We start from the raw sequence: 25,510 nt of genomic DNA, 5'->3' as shown, positions 1-25,510 counted from the left end.
TCACTTCACTTCACTTATGTACATACTCATGTTACTTATGAACCCTACCAAATGGGGTACATTTGTAGACTCCAAATTTTTAGCCCACTTATATCCATTAAAAGCCCATCTTGAAACACCACAACCCACGTCCACGTCTTCCCCACACCTTTTTTTTCATTTTCTTTTTCTTCTTTCCAGTTTTTCATATCCACTTTCCATCCCATTCACAACACTCTATCCCTTTTTTTTTTCCTTTTATCCTATTTTCTTTCATTTTTATTTTCTCTCTATTATTTTCTTTCTATTATTCTCCGTAAGTGACAACATTTCTTTCTTTCCGCTAGCCATTGCACAATTGTCGGTTATCAGAGATGGCACCACCCTTCTCATTCTTCTTTTCATGTCACCCACGTTGCCCCACAATAGTTTGGTGCTTAACTTTCATGGATATATCGAAAATATTGGTGGATATTTTGATAAAAATATTGTTAAAGTAAAAATTATTCGCAATTCATGGAAATATTTAGAAACACTCAAAAAAATGATAAAATAAGTAAAAATATACATGTTAAAGTTATTTTATATGTGTAATTAACATATATATGGTTAAAGGAGAAAAATATCAATAAGTAAAGATATATCAGTTTTAATATATAATTTATTATTTATTTTATCAACTTAATTTTAAATTATTAAATATTATAATTTCATTATTATTATTATTATTATTATTATTATTATTATTATTATTATTATTATTATTATTATTATTATTATTATTATTATTATTATTTTAGTATTTTTTAAATAAATTTATATTTTTAATATTTTAAAATAAAGACATTCAAAATTAAAAGGATAAATATAAAAAACTTAAAAATGAAGTGATAATAATTTTTTAAAAATAGGATTAATGTGATAAATGAAGATACATTTAATATTAAAATTATAATTTATTTAATTCATATGCATTCAATAATATAAAATAAATGATTATGCATATATGATTTTTGAATATTTATATTTATTATATTTAATTATCATATAAATTATATAAAAAAACTTGTTAAGAAAATTATAATGTTGGTTTTTATATTTTTATTAATCAATTAAATAAAATTTAAAATAAAATAATTAGAATTATTATTTTTTCATAATAAATTTTAAGATATTTAAATTCAACATATATTTATAAATGAGATCTAGGCCCTTGGAAGCCAGGGTTCAACCCAAGCCTTTTGGCCTAGTTTCGAAGCCCCAATTGCATAACAAAGACAATTTGCTCGTATATGAGTTTCACCTTGAAGCCATTTGGACTTCTTTTGTTGTACTTTGATATATTTTCATTTTATAAATATAATTTGTAAATATAGGTTTGTGAATATTATTTCATTATTTATGTTTCATTGGTTTTGAGATATTGTATTTGTTAAGTTATTGAATTGTTCTTTCTCTTTTTTTTTTTTATTTTATGATTTATTGATTGTTTTTTTATATTTGCTTGCATGTATCCTACATAGCTTGAGATTTTGAAATTTCTTTCTTTTAATACCTTAATAATGCGTTTTTTTTTATTAAATCCAAAAGCCTTTTTTAAAATAAAAATAAAAATAAAAATAAATCAGTGAAACATTCCTTTCAAAAGAATAAAAACCATTCCAAAAAAAAGAAGTAAAAACTATAAATACTTCTTTTTATAAAACTTTTTTTTTAATAAACTTTAATATCTTTTTTATTGAAATTAAATCTAAAATCTTTAAATAAAGATTTAATTTTTTTAAATAAACTAAAATCTCTTTTTAATAAATCTGAAGCTTCTTTCCTTTTCCTAAAGAATTTTTTTTTTCTTTTAAATAAATCGATAGTTATCTTCTTAAAATATATTTTTTTTAAATAAATAAATTGAAATCAAGTTTTATAAAACTAAAATATTTTTTTAATAAATAAGTTGAAACCATTTTTTTTTTAAATTCAAGTAATTTTTATCAAATAAACTAAGGTCTTTTTATTTTTTCAAATTCAAAAACTTCTTCCATAAAAAGTGGATTTTTTTTTTAATAAATGTGAAATCAATTTTTAAAAATAACTAATCATTTTGCTTCTTTTTATATACAAGAATTAACATTTTTAGAAATCAAAATTTAATTTCTTTCGATAATTTGAATAATTTTTTATGCATAAATTGGAATTACTCTTTAACAATAAAATTCAAACCTTGTTATAATGATACAAAAGTCAAAAAAAATTTTATTGAAGTATTTTTTTCTCATAAGATTATAAGAATTTTTTTATTAATCCTTTGTGTGAAACCAAGATTTGATTAATCTTGATTTTGATGATAACAAAACAAGGTTTAGAACTAATGATCATATTTCAAGTGTGATTAGGCAAGACAACTGATTACTACCCAAAAAGTGCCATTTTGCGCCTTTAATTCATTATGTTTTAAGCACTTTTGTGTAGTAGTTCTCAATCTTTATCCCAATTGGCATGTTAAGGACCTAGCAATGACTTCTAATCATATTTGTGGCTAGTTTTAGTGTTTTGACAGCTTTTTGGATCATTAAGACAAGCCAAGTAAAGGAGGGAAGCAAAGAGGAAAAACAAACAGAATGAAGAAAACAGAGGACATCAGCTGCAGTCTTTCTTCACACTTTTGGAGCACTTCCCAAAGTCCATTTTCTACATGCTATATACCATTTCAAAGCTCAGGAAGTCAAGAATCCAACGCTTCAAACCGTGTATGATTTGGAGCTGAAATGAGGAAGATATGGCCTTTGAAAGACAACTGCTCCAGGCTTGTGCGAAGCTTGTGCGAAACTCACACAACACTCGTACAACACCTTCAGCTTGTGCGAAACTCGCACAACACCTTCCAAATTCGCACAGCCCATGCGTGGTGCGAATTTTCCTCTGTTCCGCCTACTCCACTTTAGATATTTTCTTTTAGATATTTTTGTATAAATTTCCATTCTTCTCCTTGTAATCCACCAATCATGAGATTTCTTATCTAGGAAGGTTGGAAAAACTTCTCTATATATATTCCCGTGCATCCATTGTAAAATATACAGAGACAAATATACAGAGACGGATGGAGATGTAAAATATATAAATATATAGACTATACAGAGCCTTGCTCTGTTTTTCTCTCTTCTCTTATTCTTCCCCATTTCTATTTTCTTAGTAGCCAAACAGCCTCTGAGGGCTTTTCCTTAGAGGATGATTGGCTAAAACTTTTAGTTTCTCAAAGTATGGATGTTATGTGATGACTTGGATGCAATCCCATGGAAATTTCTCGTACCTGGAAGGTAAGGTAGTCGTTTTTCATTAAAAGTTCATTAATGCAAAGTTTGGTTTTTATTTCCTTTGAACAACTTCCAATGGCCAATACTTGATAAGCTTTTGGATTTCTATCCATTAGTTATCTCCTACGAGCTATTGGAAGGTGAGGTTTTTAATTACAAGTTTTGCATTAATCCGTTAGAATCAATTTCAATGACCATTGAAAGGTGAGTTTATCACCTGGAATGACTTTGAGTTGCCAATATTTGGTAAGCTTTTGGCTTTAGACCATTAGTTATCTCTTACGAGCCATTCAAAGGAAGTCTAAGGTGAATAACCATTGATGAAATTCACTACCATCTGTTTTGCCATTTTAAAGGATTAAAACTTGATTTGCTAAATCCATACCGGTTCGGGAAGCAAGCATCACCATAGTTGCAACCCCAACGCGAGGAGCCTATCCTGAGATTTCCAATTTGCATAAGAGCCAGAGCATAACTATCCTATCTTTGAGAAACTTGTTTTTACACCCTTTCATTTTAGTCTTTAATGTTAACTTAGATTAGTTTAAATCTTTCTAAAACATTTACATCTTCTTTTAAAGCTAACATTGACCGAAATTTCTCTATTGTACCAAAATACTTAGCCTTTTTACGTAGTAACTCTGGTTAAGAAAAACTAGAGAAAGAGTCACTACGGCTTTTGTAGTATTCCGGGTATCGTTCTCAAGGACTGACTTATGAAAATTGTCAATACTAGAATAAATGAATTGTTTTTGTTTAAATCCTTAAGTGAAAAACAATATGTGAATAATGTGAAACTAAGTAAAAGAAATTAAATTAATAAGAGAAAATGAATATTGATTTTAAATTCAATTGATTCAAGTTTGGGGTTTTCCACAATCCAACTTAGGGTATAGAAATTATAGAAAACAAGGGTATTTTAAGTAATATGATCTTAGGGTTTTGGAATCCTTGGCCACTCGCGATCAAGTTGAGTTCTATAACTCAAAATTGCATCCGAAACCTAATTTTTCCTTTTTAAAACAGATTTCTAAAACCATCAAATGAATGAGATTGATTATCAATTTAAGATTTGGCTTTTTAACTATTCCTACTCCTTATAGCTTTGTTTAAGAGCAAATAACGGTAGGTAAGGCGAGGATAATTAATGATCAAGAATTACCAAGAATCACTAGTATCAAGTAATAACCTACCGTATCATTCCCTAAACGAACTCACAAGGATAGGATAAAAAAATTGATAAATTGTCACCCAACCAATAATTAATCTCATTGTTAAAATAATTTACCCATTGTCCCTATAGGTTTCCTAACCCTTAGGTTTTCATGCTTCAAGCCCCAAGTTGGCTCTTAGCCTCTCATGGGGGTGATGTCACATTCACAATCCATAATAGGGTAAAAATCCATAATTTGAATAAAAAGAAACTAAAAACAATATATTCAATAAAGAAGAAAAAGAAAACAAACCAAAGTTCTCGTTTTCTTCCACCTTCAATGTCAAACTCTCCAAAAAAAAAATTCAAGATTCAAGATTCCTAAAACCTAGAATTGAGAGAGTTTATATAATATCCTCAATTACCTAACATGTGGCACACTCTCATTGGCCACTTATTACAAAATAATTTCCTAAAAATGATTAAAAAATAATAAAATGGTGATTTCTAGTCATGTGGGGTCCACCTAGGGCAGATGGAGTGCTTTAGATGCAATTCCCGAGGTAGAGGAGGCGGAACATCAAAGTGGCAGTGGGTGAATTCGAAATTGGTGTCATTTCAAAGTGGATTTCGAATTCATAGTTGAATTTCGAAATCATAAGTTGAATTTCGAAATCATTTCGAAATGACCCTCCAGCTTGGTGCAGTTGTATTCAAATGGCCATAACTTCTTCATTTCAGCTCCGATTTGCAAACCGTTTGAAGCGTTGGACTCCTGACTTCCCGAGCTTCGAAAAGATATATAGTATGTATATAATGGACTCCAGAAAGTGCTCCAAATGTGTCCTCAAAGTCAGAGTATATAATGCCATTAGATTTTTGAGTTCTAAATTTCCATGCAGCTAAATCTTGCTTCATGCCTCATTTCCCATGCTTCCTTGCCTTCTTTCTTACTCCATAATGGTCATTTATCATCCTCCAACCTCATGATATCCTTGTTTTGCCTTTCCTTACGTTCAATGAGTCTTGACTCACTTATTTCCTCATTTAGCCATTTCTTGATCTTTCAAAATCTAAAGTCATTCAATTTGCACAATTTTCTTCCCTTGAACCTGAGATAAATCTCCAAAGTATAGATTAAACTCATGGCTAGGGCCTTAGCATTGATTTAGGTCAAGTTGGGTGATTTGAATGTCCTTTGGTGCACAAATCATATCGAATATGTGCCATTAAAGCACATATTTTGGCTCCAATCAAACATCCATAAGAAAATCACCTATTTTCCTAATTTGAATATCACTTGTGTTTGCGAAAACCCTTCCCAATGAACGATCCTAGAACCACTATGCTATAGTAGCTTGGCTACTTTAGTAATAGTATTTAAGGTATAAATTTTGTTGATACGCCTTTAAAGCTAAGCTATCATGAGTCGCATCAACAACTTTCAAAGTGGCAATCCAAAGACAAATCAAACCAATGAGAAATCATGAAGAAGAAGACTACCTCAAAGAGAAGAGTTTTTCAAGACCAAAACTTCTTAGGATCTCTTTGTAAGGTTGTTGGTACACTAGGACTTTCATGCATTTCATTATTTATTTATGCACCAAAATCATCCAAGAGTAATATTGTTTTAAATATCTTAAGAATTGGATGATTTCATATTTTCAACTAAAACCTTGTGTTAAATGATTTTCAAACTTGTGTTAAAAGGTTTTAAGTTGAAAAAAGTTGAGTGTTAAGCCAAAAAAATGGCTCAACCGGTTCAACCGATCGACTGGTTGTACTTGTTCGGTGGAGGACCGGTTGAGGGAGGTCAAAAACTTTCTCTCTCTCCTAGTGGCTTTCTCTTCCCGGTCAAGGTTGAACCTCAATTGGTTGAGGTCTGGTTGAGGCCCAACGGTCACTTTTCCTAACGGCTAGTCAACCGGTCGACCCCTAGCTTGACCGGTCGAACCCCCAACGACTAGTATGATTTTTTTCTTCTATAAAAAGACTCCAAACTTCATTGTTTCATAAGCTAAACCTTCCCAAATCATTCTTGATTATATTTGAGCCTTGGAAGAGTGTTTTTGAGTGCACCATTGTTTCATAACTTGCATATCTTTAGTGCACCATTCAATCCTAGTTTTTCTTGTATCTTTGAACCTTAAGTTCTATTGCTAGGATTTTGAGAGATCATTATTTGTATATCTTTGTCAGGAATTTTTTCAAGTGAAGGGTATCACTTGAGAGGTTGTTCAAAAGAGGGATATTTCTTGAAGAAGTGTAAAGGGTGCTTGGAGCCAAAAGTCCAAGAGGGTGAATTAGAACCATAATCCAATTGTATTGCTTGAAGGCTTGGTTTGTAAAGGATTGGAAGCTTGGTTGAAGCTTCAATATAGTGGAATTCTCACTCAGTTAGGAGGTTGAGGAGAGTGGATGTAGACAAGGAAGTGCCGAACCACTATAAACTCTCGTGTTTGCACTCTCTCTTCCCTAACTCTTTTAAATTATATGCAATTGTGTTTATTTTGTTTATTATATATTTGCATATAATTGTCTCTTATTTTTGCATAATTTAAATTTGTGAAAAAGAGACCATCACCCTATTTACCCCCCTCTAGGGTGATTACCATAGTTTGAATTAGTCTCAAATTCCTAACACTTTGTAAATAAAATAAATATCCTTTAATACCTTTAATAAAAGATAAACAAAATCTCCTTGTAAAGATCTTTTTTAAAAGACAAAATCTTTTTAAAAATAAAATTATAAAAATCTTCTTTTTAATTCATTATTTTAGAAAAAATTATAAAAATATATTTTTTTTCAAAAGGTAATTTTTTTTTTCCAAGTACAATTGTAAGATTTTTTTTAAAAAAATAAAAGTTAAGAAAAATTCTTTCTTTCATTAAATTGTGAAAAATCATTTTTTAGGTAAATTTCTTTTCTAAACAATTTGTAAGAATCTTCTTCTTTAATAATAAAGTAAATCACAATTATTTCTTTTTTTAAACAAATAAAGTTCTTAAAAAAGAATGATGAAAATCTCTCCTTTAAAAATATGAATAAAAATCTTTTTTAATGTTTTTGAAACTAACTTTTTCTAAATAACAAATTTGGAATCACTTTCATATAATTGAAAATAATTCTCAAAGTTCTTTTAGTAAAATTAAAAAATCTTTTCTTACACCAAACAAAGGATTTTTAAAAAAATCTTCTTTTTTTTTAATTGAATAAAACAAATGTTTTTTTTTTTTTAAAAAAAAAGGATTGAAGTGTCTTTTGTAAAAAAATCATTTTCCTATTAAAAATAATTTTTACTAATGAAATTGACTTGGATTTTAATCCTTTTGTAAATAAAATGATAAAAGTTTTGTCTTCTATAAAAGTAATAAAAACCAATTTGATTGTAAATAAAATTGAATTGAATTTTTTTTATAGATAAATTTATAAAAATCATTTTTCTTAAATAAAAATTAAATCGAAATACTTTTATAAATAAAATTAAAAATAATGAATAATTTGTCAATACCATTGTCTTTAATCCCATTATTTAACGACTTATTGAATGGTACAGGTTTTTGGTTTGATAAGTACTACTACGATTAAACCATTAGATGCAATGCAATTAATTGTTCATATAATGTAGCAAGCAGAGTCCAAACCCTAGCTATTATTAAATCATGTGGCTTGAGGTTTGTTGGATGTATCATACATCTATATGCCTTCTTCAGTCTCCAGCACCAAATCATGGGAGCCCAGAAAAGAGGAAGGTCGGAGCATTTTGTGCTGAGGAAGCTGGGTAAACTTGTTTAGCTCTTCCCCACTCAAAGCCCAATCAAAGATCATAAGGTTCTCCTTCATCCTCTTCTTGTTCCCACTCTGCGGCAGCATGCTCACCCCGTGCTCATACAACCACCTCAAACAAACCTTCATGGTTTTAACCCAAAATCCACAGTATACCCATGTTAGGCTGCTTGTATTTACAGAATCTGACTTTATACAGAGCTATAGTATATGCCTGAAGCATATTAAAGAAGAAGAAATTGCAGGGACATGTAATTTTTCTTTTCTGAAGCAACACAAGGGAAACTAACCTGAGCAGAAGTTTTGCCATGGGCCTTGGCTATCTCTTCCACGAGGCTAGATGCCACCGTTTGGTTGTTTCTCTTTGAAGTGCTTATTGCACCTAAAGGAGAGTAGGCAGTGACATGAATACCCTTCGTCTTGCAGAAATCAACCAATTCCTTTTGCTGCCACATTGGGTGCATTTCCACCTTTTAACCAACATAAGTTAATTAGTTATTAAATCCTTTTTCGCATGTAATCCTCTAATCATTTTAACATCTCTGTTAACAATTTACGGCGGGAGAAAGAATAGATTTCCATTGCCGGCGTACGTGATGGTCAATAACATGCCAAATAGTTTTGCTATGTCACTAAATCAATTGTGTTTTTTCTATTATGACCTCTGTAAAAAGTGAGAGAGATGATGGGGATGAGATCACGCGCATGTGTAATGACGTGTCTATGACTGACGAAGTCAAGAAGCGGTGGCATCATGGGGACGTGTACGTGTTGAAGATTGATGACAAAAACAATGCGTAGTAACGTCTGAAACGGCAAACTGACTCACCTGATTGACCGCCGGCAGGATCTTGGCAGTGGAAATGAGCTCCTCAAGCTTCTTACGGGAGAAATTACTAACGCCTATGGCTTTGGTGAGCCCCATATTCTGTCACTCTTCCATGCCTTCCCACAACGACTTTATGTCAATCGGAAGAAGATCTTCTTTTGGAACTGGTATTTGGCGCATTTCTTTGCTCAGCCTCAGCGGCCAGTGTATCAGAAACAGATCAAGGTATTCCAGTTGAAGATTCCTACATTACACCACCCACAGATAAAAAGGTTTTATGATGATCAGGAAACCGTTAGAACATTCCTTGATTTCCACTCTATTCCAGTGGCATATATGGCATCAAAAGTTGGAGGTTTCTGTATTTGTGTGTGTTTTGGGAGAAATTTTACCCGAGGCTTTTCTTGATGGCGGGCACGACAAGGTCTTTCTCGGCAGAGGTGCACCAGAGCTTCGAAGTGATGAATAGCTCGTCCCTGGATTTGATGAGCCCTAGGTGCAGGGCTTGGGCAATTGCTTCGCCAAGAGGCTGCTCCGAGCCGTACACGAAAGCAGTGTCGAAGTGGCGGTAGCCAATTCTAATAGCTTCGAGCATGGCCTCCGGCGACAATGATGCAGTGCCCATCCCAATAACGGGCATGGCTCGGCCATTGGCGCCGATGGACACCTTGGGCACCATTAAAGCCATATCCTAGCTACAACTAAAAATTATAAAATCTATAAAAGATCCCACCATTAGGTTCGCTTATACACGAAAGGGCCTGCCAATTTTCTTTTTAAGGAGAATTGTTCCATATAAGTTTATTATTTAAACCCAAAGAATTAATTTTTCAAATTCTCCTTTCTACTATAATTGTCATTGTTCAATTCTTTAACTTCTTTTTATAGATTAATTTGTGTGTATTTAGCAAATTAAAAAACCCTTACTCTAATTATTTGATTATTGTTGTAAAATAAAAGAATGAGAAAAGAAAAGAAGAGAGATAAATAGAAATCCTAAATGAAATGTAGAGAAAACAACGAAATAAATTTTCATTAGAGGTATCTCCATTTTATAAGGAGTTGATCATAAAGAGATATACATCAATGAATGATTATCCATAAGATTTCATAATCCAATAAAATATCATATTTTATAACAATTATTTAATTTTTCGGCTAATATGTTCTCCATTTTCCTTATGAAGGTTTATGAGGATTTTGGGGAAAAGCATGAAAAGAATCAACAATGACACAATTCGCATGTCTCCTTAGAATGAAAGGCGTGATATTGTATTTCTTGGTTTGGGAAGATCTTAAGGATGAACCTAAACCTATGTTAGAGTTTTAAAATTTTCTTCTCATAATTGTCTATTTTCCTTATTTTGATTCTATGTTTTCCTCTTAGAGGTTAATTGTTTCTAATTTTAAATTAAAATTCATCATTAATAATGCATTTGGATTACTTAGGTTATATTTGGTTTTGGAAAAATACCAAGGAAAGAAAAAAAATGCAAAAAAAAATGATTTTCTCATATTTGGTTTTACTATAAATTTTTTTAAAGAAAATTAAATATAATTAAAATTAGTTAGAAATTTATATATTTTAAAATTATTTAATCTTTATATAATGGAGGAAATTAAATGAAATGAGTTTGAAAAAACATATACAAATAATTTATTAATTTTGAATTTATTTTTAATTTTTTTCTTTCCTTCCACTTTTCCTCTAACTCTATTTTTTTTCCCTCACATTTTCCTTCAAAATTTCCTAAAATCAAACATACCCTTAATGTTTTTTTTTTTTTTAATGTGAAAATAGTAATGACACTAATAAATTTTTTTTTTAGAAAATTACATTAAAAAGGTAATGATGTTAAAAATCAATTTAAAAAAAAATTGAGGTATAATTTTTTTATTATTTTAAATTTATATTATTATGTTAAACATGCTTTCTACCTCAAACTAGAAAATTAATTTCACTAATGCTAATCCTAAATTTTCCCTCAATCCTGTTCAAGTTAGTTAGTCATCCAAATTTGACTAATAACAAAGATAAATAGTTTGCAAACCAAGGGCTGAAATTATGGAGCAAAATCCTACAAAATCATGAAATTGTTGGAAATTTGAATTTGTATAATTATAGGATGTCACAATTTTCATGTAAATAAGAGTCCTTTTTTTTTCAATCTCCATATAAATAGCAGTCATTTTCTAGATATTTTTTTTAGGATTTATTTTGCAAGTCTCTATTCTCGTTGTATGTTGATTATTTGATACGATAACTTTATTGTAAACTAATCTAGTATTGATTGAGACCTAATTAAATAATTTGGTCTTTTGGGCTATAATCTAGACACATAGGAGATGTTGTCTAATTTTTTTTGATGATGAAATTCATTTTCTCAAATTTTTTTTAGGATTTATTTTGCAAGTCTCTATGATTGTATGCCTCTTATTCTATATAGTGTCCTTATTGTGAATTAATCTAGTATTGATAGACACCTAATTAAATAATTCGGGCTACCTCTAGTTTGTCATGTTACTGAAAGTTTTGTTTGTTGTTGATAATTTAGCTTTCTTAAACATGCTTTTAATTGCTTTGACTTTTGTCGTACATTGTAGATATATTATAAATGCTAGATGAATTCTCTTTTACATCTCCATCCCTCTTTTGACATATTATTTGAAATTAATATTTGAATGAATATATGCTCAAAATTTTAATTTGATTATTGTATATTATTTTATCTTATTTCATTCCTTTACTTTTTATATTGGATTTGAATGTATGTAAAATGAGACTTTGCCCGTATTATTGCATTCATTATTCTATTCATTAAGCTAATTCTTTTGGTTCTATGTAAGCATTTTATATGCTATCAAGATATGTTTCCTCTATTCTTTATTTACTTAATTCCATGAACATGTATGTCTTATTTTTATATATTTTTATTTCTGATTACATCTTATTATGTCTTCATCACTTCCTTGATTTTTTATTTTAGTGAAATACATGTTATGTGTATTATAAGATATTTGTTATGTTATACTTGTTGAACTAATCCTATTGTTTTATGGAAGTGCTTTGGATTACGATTGAGGTACATTCCTTCCATTTTCTTATATACTTGATTTCACTTGATATGCATATCTTATGTGAGTAGTATTTTGCTAGACTTTTGTTATTATCATCTTTGCATTATTTTTGTTCTTGGTTTACATGGTTTACAAATCAATTGTCATGATTATGTCAACTTGATTAATTGAGATATTTATTTAGGGTTTAGAAGGATACAATCTTATAATACTTTTCAAATAGGTAACTTGACCCCCGAATTTATAGACTTGGTTTTTAAAGACATTTTTCTAAATAAAGAGTAATTTTTTTTAAGGTTTTATTTCTTATCTTATTTTCCTTTTAAAATAAAAATAAAAATAAGCATCGACTCCAATTTTTACAAAAATAGTTTTTCACTAAAACGTGTTTTGCCATCAAGTGAGGACGCATGTGAAAATTATGGGTCCACACCACCAAATTTGGAAAAACTATGCATATTTGGTTGCATATGCCATCCAAAATTAAACTCATATGTTACCCACAAACTTAGGTCATGCTCCAAAATATTTGATTTTCATAATATTTGGAAATCAAATATTAAAAAAGTTTGCTTTTATTCATTTTAGGATATTTTTTGGGAATATTGTTTATGTTTTTTTTTCCATATACATCTCTAAGGGTCTCCAACGGGCGGGCCGGGCCGGGCCAGGCCGTAAGCCTAGCTCGGGCCGGGCCAGGCCGTAAGCCTAGCTCGGGCCGGGCCATGGAAAAATGTTAGGCCCGCGGGCTGGGCGGGCCCGGCCGTGGGCTTTTTTAAATAAGTCAAAATGGCTTTTAAAGAAAGAAAGGGAGAGGGGGGGATTTGAACCCCTCCCTTCATGCTTTCATATCAAGACTCTAACCAACTGAGCTACATTCATTTTGTGCTTAATAATTGAGTTAATTATATATATATAAAAATAAAGTATATTATTTTTTTAAAAAAAATTAAAGGCTCCAACGGTCATGTGACCGTTGGAGCTCCAGCCAGCTGCCCATGTGAGTCATGTGACCGTTGGGGCTAAGCCTCCAACGGTCACATGGCCAATTTTTTTTTTTTTTTTAAAAAACCTTCCTATAAATACATGTTCTTCCTTTTCATTTTTTCATCAAATTCTCTCTATTTCTCTCTCTATTTCTCTCACATTCTACAATATTTCAAATTCTTTTATTTTTCCCTCAAATTATACAATATTATTGGTGGTGCAAAATAAGCATTGGTGGCTCCAAGAGTTCAAATTTGCTAGGAATTTCTGCATCGGTTCTCTAATTGAGTAACATACTTCACCCCTACTACTTTATTTTTTTGTTATATTTTTTTTTATATTTATTACTTTATTATTTTTGGCATAATATTTTATCAATAATTATAATATGACAAGTGCTTCTTCATCTAGTCCATGTGATGAAATATCATCAAACAAAAAATTTACTTCAAATATATGGAATTTTTTTGATAGAATAGAAATAATTTTAGAAAATAATAAAAAATAAATAAAAGCAAAATGTAAAATTTGTAATAAATTTCTTACTGGTGGCTCAAATGCAGGCACAAGTCATTTAAAAAGACACCACGGAAATTGTAAAACTAAAAATAATATAGATATTAGAAATTATATGCAATTAGGTAAAAATGAAAGTGGAAATTTAAAAACATTTTCTTATGATGAATCTAACTGTCGTGAAGAAATGATTGATTATATAATAAGAGCAGAACAACCTTTCAACATGATGGAAACTCATGATTTTGTAGGAATAATTCAACGAGGTATTAATCCTCAATTTAAAGGTTGGTCTGGAAATACAGTTAAAAGAGATATTATGAAAAAATTTTATACACAAAAAGAAATTTAAAATTTTTTTTTTGCAAATTTTGAAGGAAATATTTGTTTAACATCTAATATTTGGACATCTTTAATTCACACTGGTTTTTTATGTATAACTTCTCACTACATTGATAATGAATGGAAATTAAATAAAAGAATAATTTCATTTAAATTAATAAATGCTCCACATAGTGGTAAAAATATAGCATCTTTAATAAATGATGAAATTATAGATTTAGGCATTCGTGATAAAATATTGACAATAACATTAGATAATGTTGCTAATAATGATACAACAATACATAGACTAAAACGATATTGGCAAGTAAAAGAAGATCATGCTAAAATATTTCATGTGCGTTGTTGTGCACATATTTTAAATTTAATTGTAAAGGATGGATTAAAAAATGTTGATAATACATTGGAAAAAATTAGAGGCATTGCATATAGTATTAATAGTTCTCAAGCAAAACATGAATTATTTTTTGATTGTTGCAAAATGTTAAATATGAAAAGAAAAAATATAAATTTGGATATGGCCATTAGATGGAATTCCACATATAAACTTTTACAAAATATTACAAAATATAGAAAAGTAGTCGAATTATATGAAATACAATTACTTAACAATGATTGTGAAGCAGATATTTATGCATTAAGTGATTATGATTGGCATATTGCAGATCTTTTAAGAGATCTTTTTGAAATTTTTGATACTTCAACAAACATTTTTTGTGGTGTATATTATCCAACTTCAAATCGAGTTATTATGCAAATAACTAATATTTTTATTGTACTTCAAAAATATTTAAGTTTTGAAATATTTAATAATACAATATTTGCAATGATAGAAAAATTTAGAAAATATTGGGGGGAAATACTTTTAATTTTTTATATTGCTTTAATTGTGGACTCTAGATTGAAATTTGAAGCTTTGGATGAATGGTTAACAATTATTTATTTTAATGACCAAATAAAAATTGAAGAAATTAAAAATGAAATAAATTCATTATTACATAATTTATATAACTATTATAAAGAAAAATATGGTAATAATATTAATAGTATTAAATTACCACCTATATCTACAAACTCCTCATCTTTTTATAAAGGAGCTCTAGAAATGTTGAAAAGTAAAAAAAAGACAACAAATAGTTCTCCAAATAATACATTTGATTTAGATAAATATCTTAATACTGATATAATTTCATTTGAAGATCAAGAAGATTTTGATATTTTAATATGGTGGAAATCACATCAACACAAATATCCTGTGCTTTGTATAATTGCTCGTGATGTACTAACAGTTCCTGTGAGTACAGTTGCATCAGAAGCTGCTTTTAGTGCAGGTGGAAGAATAGTTAGTAAAAAACGATGCAACTTAGCGCCAGATGTTATTGAAGCAGAGATATGTGTGAAAGATTGGGAAATAGCAGATAAAAGGATGTACGATTCCATTCGAGAAACAGAGATGCTTGCCGATATGGAATCTTTAAAATTATCAAGATCTTCATGGATGCATGATAGTTCGCCATCACCGCCAGAAAATAATGACTAAATGTATATTATATTTTTATTTTTATTTTTTGTGGTTGAAAAATACAGATGATTGACAAATAAATAGGTGCCAACCTAGTTGGGATGTATTTATTTTGTAGTGATGTAAACTTTTCCCACATTTTTAAATGTAATTATACATTCAATGAATAAAATTTTGAAATGAATATTTTTTTTAATACTTTTTATTTTTGTAGTTTTTTTTTAAAGGGGCGGGCCTAAGGGCGGGCCTACGGGCCGGGCCGGGCCTAAAGCGGGCCGCGGGCTTTTTGGAGACCATCATACATCTCATCCATATTTTTATATAAAGTTCCAAAGAAAGTAATAGAAAATATAACTTCTATTGCCAAATTATCAAACTTTATTCTTTTCCTTTTCTCAACTTGAAGTTAAAAAAAAAAATTTAAATAGATACATGAAATCTAACGCATAAAGGGCAGGATTGTGAAACCATGCTTGAATAAAACATGTAAAGTTATTTTGTTTATTTATTAAATTATAAATTATTATTAATGTATAAATTTCTATATTAAAAAACAATACATTTTTTTTTGTTAATTTTAGATATAGATATATTATAATATTTTATTACACCATTTTAAAATAAAAAATATAATAAAAAAATTAAAAAGAATAACAAACAAATGTAGCATGATAATAATAATTTCATATAAAGCATATATAATGTAATATATATTGTATATAATAACACATAGCAATATTAAAATATATACATCATTAAAAAAAATAGTATTATCTATTTATCTCATAATATGACATGTACATTGAATAAAATTTTAATTATATTTTTTCACTATTTTTTTTAATAAAAATCCAAAATCAAACAAAGTTTACATGTTTTATTTTTTAAAGACGGTTTTAATTTTTCTTAATAAAAGGTTTTTTCCAAAAAATAAATAATAGAAAATAGAAAAGGTTTTGTAAACCAAACAGCCTTATTCCATTTTCTGATGGGAGTCTAAGTTAATTAAGCAACAGTACAAGGAAACGTGATTGTATCAAGTTCAGGATATGAAGTACAAACTTTATTTATTCGTAGGCCCACTCAATTATGAATGAAGGGTGATCAGGACGCTATTGTCTGAACAGGCTGATGATCATATCTCTGCATCAATCTCCAGAACTAAATCGTGAGGCCCCAGCAGAGGGGCAAGCAGGACCCTTTTGCGCTGAGGAAGCTGATCAATCTTGTTCAACTCTTCGTTAGTCAATGACCAATCGAAGATTTCGAGGTTCTCCTTCATTCTGTCCTTGTTGAAGCTCTTTGCTACCATACTCACACCCTGCGCATACAGCCATCTCAGCGAAACCTGCAGTTTAATTAATGTCGTGCTACTAGTAAACCATTTCTGTATTAATACAAAAAAGTTGTAAAACAAACATGAATTAAAGCACAACCTGAGCAGTGGTTTTGCCTTTAGCCTTGGCAATGTCTTTCAGCACATCACACCCCATAACCCGATCATCTCCCCATTGAGTCCCAACTCCACCCAAAGGGGAGTAAGCGGTGATTTGAATGCCTTTTGCTTTGCAAAACTCCCTCAGATCCTTCTGCTGCCAAAATGGATTCATCTCCACCTTTTAAACAAGAAAGACAAATGAAGGAACATGAACAGACAAGTTCAGAAAATCTAAAAGTCAAGCCCTGAACTTTCCAAATTCAAATTTGTTAACCAAACGCAAGGAGTTGTAATTTGTAACTATATATATTGTAAACATTTCATTACTTTAGAGGCCGCCTGGCACGGCTCACCTGAAGTGATCTGTAGTTCTCTTGATCTTATTAGTTTACCAATTCCATAATAATAGTAATGTAAAAGATTCGAAAGGAAGTTGAAAATATCAAAAACCAACCCTGACGCAAGCCCATAAGAAGTCAACTCAGAAAAAATTAAAAACCAATGAGAAGTTGGAGATACATGTAATATTTAATTGGTGGCACAAACGGAGTCACCTGATTGACCGCCGGCGGAATCTTGGCAAAGGAAAGGATCTCTTCAAGTTTCTTAGGAGAGAAATTACTGACTCCAATGGCCTTGGTGAGACTCAGATTCTGACACTCTTCCATGCCTTCCCACACCGACTTCATGTCAATTGGAAGTATGTGTTGCTTTGGAGTTGGGAATTCCCATACTCCTGGGCTCAGCCTCAATGGCCAATGTATCAGAAACAGGTCAAGATATTCCAGTTGAAGATTCCTATGCAGATGATTACGATCATTGAATGAAAAAGAAAAAAGAAAAAAGAAGAAAAAAAACATGAGCAAATTAAGCATTTATCATGAACCAAATAATATAACATCTGTCTCTGTAGTAGGATATATATTACTGGAGGCTCATCTTGATGGCAGGGACAACAAGGTGTCTTTCAGCGAAGTCAAAACCTAGCTTGGAAGTGATGAAGAGCTCATCTCGGGATTTGATGAGACCCAACTGTAAAGCTTCTGCAATTGCTTCGCCAAGAGGCTGCTCCGATGCATAGATGAAGGCTGTATCAAAATGACGGTAACCATTCTTGATTCCTTCGAGAAATGCTGATTTTTTGGCTTCCGCAGAAATTGGGGGATCAACCGATGTGCCCATGCCAATTACTGGCATGGCTCGACTGCAGGAACCCACTGGCAACTCTGGAACGACTCCCATTTCCTATCAGCTCTCCTCTTCTGTGTTCCATGTTTGTCTGTAAGCCTATATGTAGAGGCAGTTGCCATTTCTTTCTCGCCACATGAAGGTCAATAACTGATTTTATATTTATGTTAATATTTTATTTTAATATTTTTTTTGATTCATGATGAACCTGATGGTAGCATGGTTTTGAAATTCGAACCGGTTGGTCCAACCGGTCTCCGGTTCGGTGGAGCAAACTGTTCTGGGGTTGAACGGCTGCGATCAGACCATCGAACCGGACGAACCCGTCCGGTTCTCTGGGAACCAACTACATGTGGTTTTGACCAAAGCCACCATGGGCTTTTCTCCTCATTCGGGCCTAAACTCCCCTGCCAACAGGCCCACTGCCCTACCCAACCAGCCTATTGCTTGTAACTGTAAGTGCAGGTAATTTATGTGACTTTCGCATAATGAGGATTTGAATAAACCATTATACTACACAATCCTTTTAATTAATATGTAGTTACATATTATGTTAATATTCTTTCCAAATTTTTATAATATAAAACATTGAAACAAATATAAATATTTATATTCATGTTTGTTTTTATAATAATTATTAACAATAAATATAAAAATAATATTAATTAATTAATATAATAATTTTTAAAATTTTAAAATAATAAAATGCACAGATACATCGATAAAATTAAATATTATAATTTTTTATATTTAAATATTATACATATTCTTTTTAATAAAATTTGATATATTATATTAATACGTCATTTAATTGATATATCAAATATATATAAAAAATGAAATGTTATTAAAATTATTGGACCACTAGTCGAATCGGTGAATCATAAATCGATAATCGATTTTGAAAATAATTGATGATAACATAATATATTTTATAAGAAATTAAAACTACATCAATCTTTAAAAAAAATAAAATAAAATAGTCATTATTTTATTTTAATAAAATTTTGTTAGATTTATATTTTATTATTTTGATGTTTATCTAAGTATTTCATATATTTATTATAAACATTTTAAATTATGAAAGAGTGATTGGGCTTGGTGGCATTTGCCTCTTTGGAGATCACGCAATTTCAACCTCCACCTTTGTATTATTTTTTAAAAACCATGAACGAGGGGATGGGTCAGCCTCTTGCTGAAAAAGCCCATAAAGTAAAAGTAAAACAAAATATGGATTTAAGGATCAAACGCAGTTTTTATTGTTTGTAAAACTTTATTCAACTCATATATAATGATGTAATGATGTTGTAGTAAATTTTTTCAATTAAATATTTGTAATGATTTATGATTAGATTAGCTTGCATGCTTGAAGAAGTATTAGATTGGTGAATCTCTTGTAGGTGAAAAAGTGACTAAAATATTCATAGAAGATGCTTTAGGACTTGAGAAATTTGATAAGAGTCGAGCCGAGACAAAAGAACAAGTTATAAGCATTTAAAATCAAGCAAAAAAGATCTCCCTAGGCAAGTTATTAAATATTGTATTTTTTTTTTTACTCTAATCTTTATGTTTGTCACTCCCTTCTAAAGTATAAGTCACCTAGACAAAGCAAAAATAAGATCTTCTAAGAAGTCAATTCAAAATGTCTTTTGAATCAAGAAATTATTGTTGCCTATAATTAGAATTGCATAACATCCATTTTATTTCTTTTTATTGCAGTAAACTTAGAAGTCTGGTCTTGCTTAAGCAATAAGATGCTAGCTAAGCATAAAACATAAACAAGACTAAACAAAAATAAAGAGAAGTTGCAAGATGGTTGAAGATTCAATGAAGCCAACTCTAGCTTTGAACTGAATTCTGAAGCACTTTCTGAGGTCATTTTAAAGCAATCCACATATCCATTCGAATATAAAAAAAAGTAGGAATTCAAAGCTTCAAATGATGTATGGATCGGAGTTGAAATGAAGAAGTTGTGGCAAGTTGTAACAAGTAGTACAAAAGTAGGAGGCCAAGTCAAAATATTTTGACTGCATATTGATGAAATTTTGGATCATAGGGAATTTGAAAAATTTTGTATTAAATTTTTTTTGAACTTGGCAAGCTTTTGATGAGATGTTACAACTTTCCATGTCAAAAAATTTGGAAAAGAGCTTTATCCGATCATACATCATTTGAAACTCTTCAAGATTTGAGAATTTTGACATGATTCTAGATGTTCGGGAATTACAAATTTATTAATTTTTAGTTGGTTTTTGGGAATAAGTAGCCAATAGGAACATACCTATAAAAACTCAATTTTTATGTTTTTCATATTATTAAATTTTTTTGGGAGATAAGAAGTTATTATAGATTCTTGGTTCGTTTTCTTCAATTTATTAATTTAATTAATTATTTTCAATTTTTTGAGTCAATAATGGTTCTTTGTCTTTTCTTTATAGTTCATGTGAATGAAAACACATCTATGAGAGGTTAAAAAGTCATCCTGGGGTATGAAGCATGAAAACTTAGGATGAGCCAAAGGGAAACAATGAGTGTAATTAGAACTAATAATGGATTAAATGAAGGTTTAAGGCATTAACATCAAAATTAAAATATCCTCTAATATTAGTTTGAATTAGGGATGATATAGTTATCCATTGATACTATTCTTGGTAGATCATTAGTTATATAAGGTTTTGTCATTATTACCTACCCCAAGGCAAATCTACACAGAGTGGTAAGACCTAAATCTTAGACCTAAGCCTAAATTTCAAATTCCTTCATCTATTTGGTATTTTAGTAACATAATAAAACATTAAAAAAAAATATGAATGCAACCTTGAGTTATGGAACTCAGGTTGCTCTCGTTTGACCTTACATTGTGGGTATCCTAAGACTAACAAAAATTGATACATTTATTCCATTTGAAGCCTTATACCCAAATTAGATTGTAGAACTTGTAATTTTAAATCATTTGAATGAGAAATCACTAATTCTCTTATAATTTAATTATGTTTATTTTAGTTAATTCAAATTCATTTAAACTAATTTAACACAATATCAATTTAAAGAATTAGATAAGGAGTAAACGTTTAGATCTAGTTTAACAATTTCCGTAGGTCAATCCTTAAGGACGACACCTGAAGTACTACTTTCTCTAATTTTTCTTAGCTAGAGTTGTTATGTAGAAAATGTTTAGTATTTTGGACAACAAAGATTAAAGGTCACTTTCACATTTTGACTTGATATCAATTGGAAGCACAAACTTACTTGGAATTGAGACTTTTCACGATTCTAGGCTTAGCCTTAGTGGCTGACCGTGAGCAAAGATCAAGATATCCCTGTTGAAGATTCCTAAGCAAGTGTAATAGTTAAAAAATAAAAATAAAAAAATAAGAAGAAAACTATGAGCATGGTAGGAGAGTTAACCTTTTTCTTAGGACTTTAGATTACTCAACTAGATAGTGGAAATTTTCTATCCCAATCTAAGCATGCTAGGGAGTTGGTTAAGAAATTTAGGTTGGACTCAACTATGCACTCCAAAGCAACTATGAGTATGAGTACAAAGCTTTGCAAGGATACATCTCGTAAAGATGTTGAGTACATGTTTCACATGAGCATGATAGGAAGCTTGTTATACCTTATTGGTAATTGTCTTGACATTTCTTTCAATGTAGGGGTGTATGGTTGATATCAAGCTATCTTAAAGAGTTTCATCTTACTACAATAAAGATTGAGAATCATTCTACATGTCATTGATATTGTGGATTATGTTCTATATGGTATTCTTTTGAGACCTCTCTTACCATTATAGGCTATTCCAACATTGACTAGGCCAAAAATATAAATGATAGAAAGATTACTTCCAATGCATGTTTTTTAGTAGGATGAGAAAAAAAATAGAACTTTGTATCTCCTTCTATAGCAAAGAACGAATATATTGTCATTGTTTGTTATTGCTAGGGATGGCAACGGGGCGGGTTTTTTCGGGTACCCGCCCCGCCCCGCCCCTAATGGGACGGGGTTGAAATTTAATAAACGGGTTTTTAACGGGTATGAGATTTTTTTTTTAAACCCGGGGCGGGTTCGGGGCGGGTTCGGGTATTGCCCCATCCCGCCCTGCCCCGCCCCGTTTACATATAAAATCAATTTTAAAATTTAATTTAATTTAAAATTTAAAATTAATTTGATTTTACTATTTTTAATATATAGATAATAATAAAAAAATTAATAAAATAAGTTATAAAAAATATAATAATTTTATTATTTATAAATATATTTATTTTAATGTAATTAAAAATTTTAAAAGCAAATTTTAAAAAAAATTAAAAAAAAAAAAAAGGAGGCTAAACGGGGCGGGGCGGGGCAGGTTTGGGAATTTCCCATACCCGCCCCGCCCCGTTTAATTTTTTAAACGGGACGGGGATGGGAATTATTTTTGATAAACGGGGCGGGGTTGGGATGGGGGCGACCCGTCCCGAACCCGCCCCGTTGCCATTCCTAGTTATTGCATGTAGTTGTTTTGGTTCAAGAAGATGTTATTGTATTATAGATTTGAGAAGGCCACCATGACCATTCTATATGATAATTCATGTGCTATGGGCATCTCAAAAGACCCTTTCCTATATTCTCAAAACTAAGCACATTGATATATGCAATCATTTCATTAGGGATCTTGTTGAAAATAAAGTCATCTCATTATTCATTAGAATAAATCCCTATAGAAAATCAATTGATTGATTTGTTCATAAAACCTTTAGATTTCTTAGGTTTAAAACCCTCAGAAAATATTTAGATATCTATCCTTTAGATTAGGTGATTTTATTATAAACCTAGGATCTCAAAATTAGAGGGAGTTAGGTTTAGGATTAGATCCTAGAGTTTAGATGTTTAGGAGATTGAATTAATAGATGTTTTTTTTTTTGTACTAATTAAATTATTATTTATCTAAATACTCATAATTGACTTTGTTACTATGTTGTCAATCATGATAGAATTTGTTTATAGAGAGGGTTGACTAAATAAGTGTCATATTGGATATTTAATACTATAGGTTGAATGCCAATAGACATGATTTTGAGAAATCTTCTTTGAGTTTGAGATACCTTGTTGATTTTGAACTTTTGACTTATCATGAAATTTAATGTAGGAATGACCATCCATATACCTTTTTATTTCTTTCATCATTGTTTAAATTCCATACATTTAACAAACCGATAAAAATATGAAAAATAAAAATATTTTGGAAAATGACTTTAAACCATATGTTAGGCCCCAACATAAAAGCAATTTGGAAAAGAGAATAGTTACCCACTTGTTGGAATTAATCCTAAAAAACAAGATTTCTAGAATAAATAATTACTATTAAACATTATGTATAATCAAATACATTTAACATGGTTTAAGCATACAAGGATATAAAAGAAACAAGGATTTTTGTAATTTTGAAAAGTTGTGCACGTCAAGTTGGACAATTCAATAGATACCATAGTACATCACCTTTCATTATGTGGAATGAGTTGTCTTAGTTATTAATTAGAATTGGATTCTAAGGTGAATGTATTAATGTATATATATTATACATTGAATTAAATTTATAGAGATGCATGTAATAAATGATATCAATTGGACATGCTTTTTCCTCGGAGCTAATATGTTACATCCCTTTTCAATCTTAAGAGATCATTGAATTAATGTTGAATTAATAATTGCTAGAGTTCATATAGTAAGATTATGAAGTGATCATATATCCTTATCAATTTGAGTAATTATTTAATTGAACATGTAATAAAATAATTTTTTAATAGAAGTACTATAATATCTCGATAGTTGAGAAAGTTATATCTTCTTGAGAAATCTTAAGATTAATGATTAAGTTTAATTCATGATTTTGACAATTCCATTAAGTTAAAATTTGATGTTTATCCTAAGAGATATATCAATTGATCATAAAAATAAAGTAGATGTGTAACTCAATGAATAAAGATATAATTGAATGGATGGATAGTAAATTATAATTTGAATTATGGATATCAGTTTATTGGAAACATCATCTGGTGATATAGTATAACACAAACATACAATTGGCTAATTACTTCATTGTATAATTAATTTGTTAATTTAGTGAAGATTAATTATAGAATATTTATAAAATTATTATATGAGAGTAAGTTATTTTATGGGTTTTAGTAGTCCTCACTCTAGCTATTTAATTAAATATATAATTAATTAATTACAATTTTATATAAAAAATATCATTAAGAACGAAGACCCTTAGAGATTGAAATATCTCAACCACAATAAGTTATTTTCTTTCAAATTAATATATGATTTTTAAATACTATGATCTATAAAATACATCGAGCATATCTTTTTCCAATTATTATGTACACTTGGACTTTAATATCACTGCGGGATTTTTGATAAGAATACAACAGTTTTTAAAAATAATTTCTAAATTACCGTAGTAGAAAAAATAATTCCAAATCTATCGTAATTTTGTTCGGTTAGGAGGGAGAAAATAAATTGTAAGTGAGAAATCGTCTCTTGAAGAGATGAATTTCACAAAAAAAAAAAAAAAAAATGAAATGAGAAAGAAGTAAGAAATCTTCTCTTCAAGAGAAGATTTCAAAAAATACAAAGTGAGAATTAAGTAAGAAATCGTCTCTTAAAGAGACGATTTTCACAAAAATAAAAATAAAAATAATTCTTACTTTAAAATTAAAAAAAAAATCCACACAAAAGTTACCACCCCCACAAAAAGCCAAAAGTGAGAAATTCTCACTTTAAAAAAAAAAAACCAAAAAACAAAACCTTTAAATTTTTTTTCATTCTTTATTCTATTTATACAATAATACAATTATAATGAATATATATTATAAAATTAATTAATTTTATTTACTAAATTTAATTTATAAATAATACAATAAATTTAATATAAGATAAATAATATTTACATATTATTTTATTCTTTTACTTTGGAATTAAAAAAAAACTATTATCAATTTTATATGAAAATTGAGTTTAAAAAAATTGTTATTAATTTATTAAATAAAAAAACAAAAAAACAATATATAAGTATAATATGGAATAATTTTATAATATATATTTTTAATAATTATATTATTGTATAAGTATAATATGGAATAGAAAAATAGATTTTTAAAGTTTTTTTTTAAATCTGACATTTTTGTTTTTTTATTTAATAAATTAATAAGAGTTTTTTTAAAATTCAATTTTCACATAAAATTGATAATAGGTTTTTTTTTATTTATTTTAAAGTGAAAGAAAAAACAATATATAAATATTATTTATCTTATATTAAATTTAGTATATTATTTATAAATTAAATTTAGTAAATAAAATTAATTAATTTTATAATATATATTTATAATAATTGAAAAA

The 25,510-nt window shown here is 29.4% G+C and overlaps 3 protein-coding genes across 3 annotated transcripts; all 3 read right to left on the bottom strand.

Annotated features, from left to right (window-relative positions):
* Window positions 1-8,137: 8,137 nt before the first annotated feature.
* LOC100262999 (D-galacturonate reductase) lies at window positions 8,138-9,152 on the bottom strand. The gene is made up of 3 exons (XM_019223039.2): window positions 9,057-9,152; window positions 8,518-8,697; window positions 8,138-8,350 (listed from the first exon to the last, which is right to left on the bottom strand). The coding sequence occupies exons 1-3, from the start codon at window positions 9,150-9,152 to the stop codon at window positions 8,138-8,140; spliced, it is 489 nt and encodes a 162-aa protein (XP_019078584.2).
* Window positions 9,153-9,158: 6 nt separating this feature from the next.
* LOC109121461 (D-galacturonate reductase-like) lies at window positions 9,159-9,744 on the bottom strand. The gene is made up of 2 exons (XM_059736277.1): window positions 9,449-9,744; window positions 9,159-9,300 (listed from the first exon to the last, which is right to left on the bottom strand). Exons 1-2 carry the CDS (start codon window positions 9,742-9,744, stop codon window positions 9,159-9,161), a joined length of 438 nt encoding a protein of 145 aa, XP_059592260.1.
* Window positions 9,745-16,636: 6,892 nt separating this feature from the next.
* Window positions 16,637-18,181, bottom strand: LOC100254148 (D-galacturonate reductase). The gene is made up of 4 exons (XM_002285194.1): window positions 17,868-18,181; window positions 17,494-17,737; window positions 16,938-17,117; window positions 16,637-16,849 (listed from the first exon to the last, which is right to left on the bottom strand). Exons 1-4 carry the CDS (start codon window positions 18,179-18,181, stop codon window positions 16,637-16,639), a joined length of 951 nt encoding a protein of 316 aa, XP_002285230.1.
* Window positions 18,182-25,510: the final 7,329 nt, after the last annotated feature.

Source organism: Vitis vinifera, chromosome 1 (genome assembly GCF_030704535.1).
Source record: "Vitis vinifera cultivar Pinot Noir 40024 chromosome 1, ASM3070453v1".
Taxonomy (NCBI): Eukaryota; Viridiplantae; Streptophyta; class Magnoliopsida; order Vitales; family Vitaceae; genus Vitis; species Vitis vinifera.
The sequence above is the reverse complement of the archived record's forward strand: the minus strand, read 5'-3'. Positions and strand labels throughout refer to the sequence as shown.